Here is a 1,323-nt window from a genome sequence, read left to right on the forward strand (position 1 = left end):
CAGGGGTCTTAGCCCCCAAACAGCTAGAATCAGGAGATGTTGGGGGCCCAGGAGCCGGCTGGATATTGTCGATGACAACACGTGCCACCCGGGGCGAAGGCCAGAGTCACCTGAATCCAGGAAGCGTCCTCCAACCCCTTGAGAGAAAGAAATCCCATCAGGTGGCCCCAGTCAGGCCTGTGTAATACCCGTGCTCACCGCCAGGGGGAGCAGCTCCCTTGCAGGCTTGGGGGTTAGGGGCGGCGCGCTCAGCCTGTTGAAGGACCCGTCCCCTCAAGGATGCCTTTCTCCGGTCTCTCTCCCATCAGGCGTGTTCCAGGCTCTCAGCACGAAGAACAAGGAGTTCATTCATCTCAACATAAACGAGGTGAGGCCCAGCCAGACCTCCCGCTCAGGGACCCGGCCAGGGCCGGGCCCACGGTCCACAGGCTCCATAAACGTTTGCATGATGGCATGTGAGGGTTAAACGTTTAGCTTTGGGGCAAAACAGCAGTGCACATGGCCACTCTGTTTATGTCGTGTGCACTTAGCAGTCCATATGGTTGTTACTCTCCGAGCTCAGTGCGAATAGCCTACCCATTTTGCAGAAGTGGAAACTGAGGCATAGAGAGAGATTCGTCCCCGGAGCAGAGCGAGCTAGCAAGCCCCGCCTCCTTCTCCTTCTCTTCCTTCGGCCGCGTGGGCTCCTCAGCCTGCCTTCCAGGCTCCGACTCGCTCACGTTCCCTTGCTCATGTCATCCCAGGGTCTCGTGATTCCTGGCATGTGTGTGTGTGTGTGTGTGTGTCTGCGGGGGCACGTGCGCACGTAGGAAGGTATGCACGCATGCAAACTCCTCAAAAACCCTGAGAAATGGACAACTTTTACCAGTGACATGGGCTGATGACAGCACAAATGATGGAGGGAAGGGCATGAAGCGGGTCCGAGGCTTGGAAGAGGCCCCGAGGTGTGGATCGTCCCCTCCCAGCTGCCCATCGTGGTCCCTCAGCCAGTGGCGTGGGCGCCACCTAGGGGAGGCGGTTAGAAATACAGGGTGACTAGTGGCAGCAACAGGGTCATACCCTTCAAAGCCGCTGAGCGTCTGGACCTCAAAGGCTCCATCCGCACTGGACCTGAGCTGACTCAGACAGGCACCAGGGCCTCTGGGACATGCAAAGCCCCGAAAACCGACGTTCTTGCTTGTTGCCCGTCGAGGCAGACGTCCGTGTCTGCAGGCAGGATGACCAGAGGGCGGAGCTCGGGGCCTGAGCCAACAGGCCACTCCTGAGGACGGTGGGGAGGTGGAGGGTTCACCCTCATCTCTCTCTCTCTCTCTTTCTCTTCTT

At 58.9% G+C, this 1,323-nt stretch overlaps 1 protein-coding gene across 1 annotated transcript in view; it reads left to right on the forward strand.

The window, feature by feature from the left end:
* The window catches only part of LOC102442238 (calpain-9-like), a 19,611-nt gene that overhangs the window by 13,153 nt on the left and 5,135 nt on the right, over window positions 1-1,323 (forward strand). Inside the window, exon 18 of the mRNA XM_023749004.1 lies at window positions 309-367. Coding sequence (XP_023604772.1) covers window positions 309-367 — 59 coding nt within the window. The remainder of the gene's footprint in view (window positions 1-308; window positions 368-1,323) is intronic.

This window comes from Myotis lucifugus, unplaced genomic scaffold (assembly GCF_000147115.1).
Source record: "Myotis lucifugus unplaced genomic scaffold, Myoluc2.0 scaffold_2289, whole genome shotgun sequence".
Lineage (NCBI taxonomy): Eukaryota > Metazoa > Chordata > Mammalia > Chiroptera > Vespertilionidae > Myotis > Myotis lucifugus.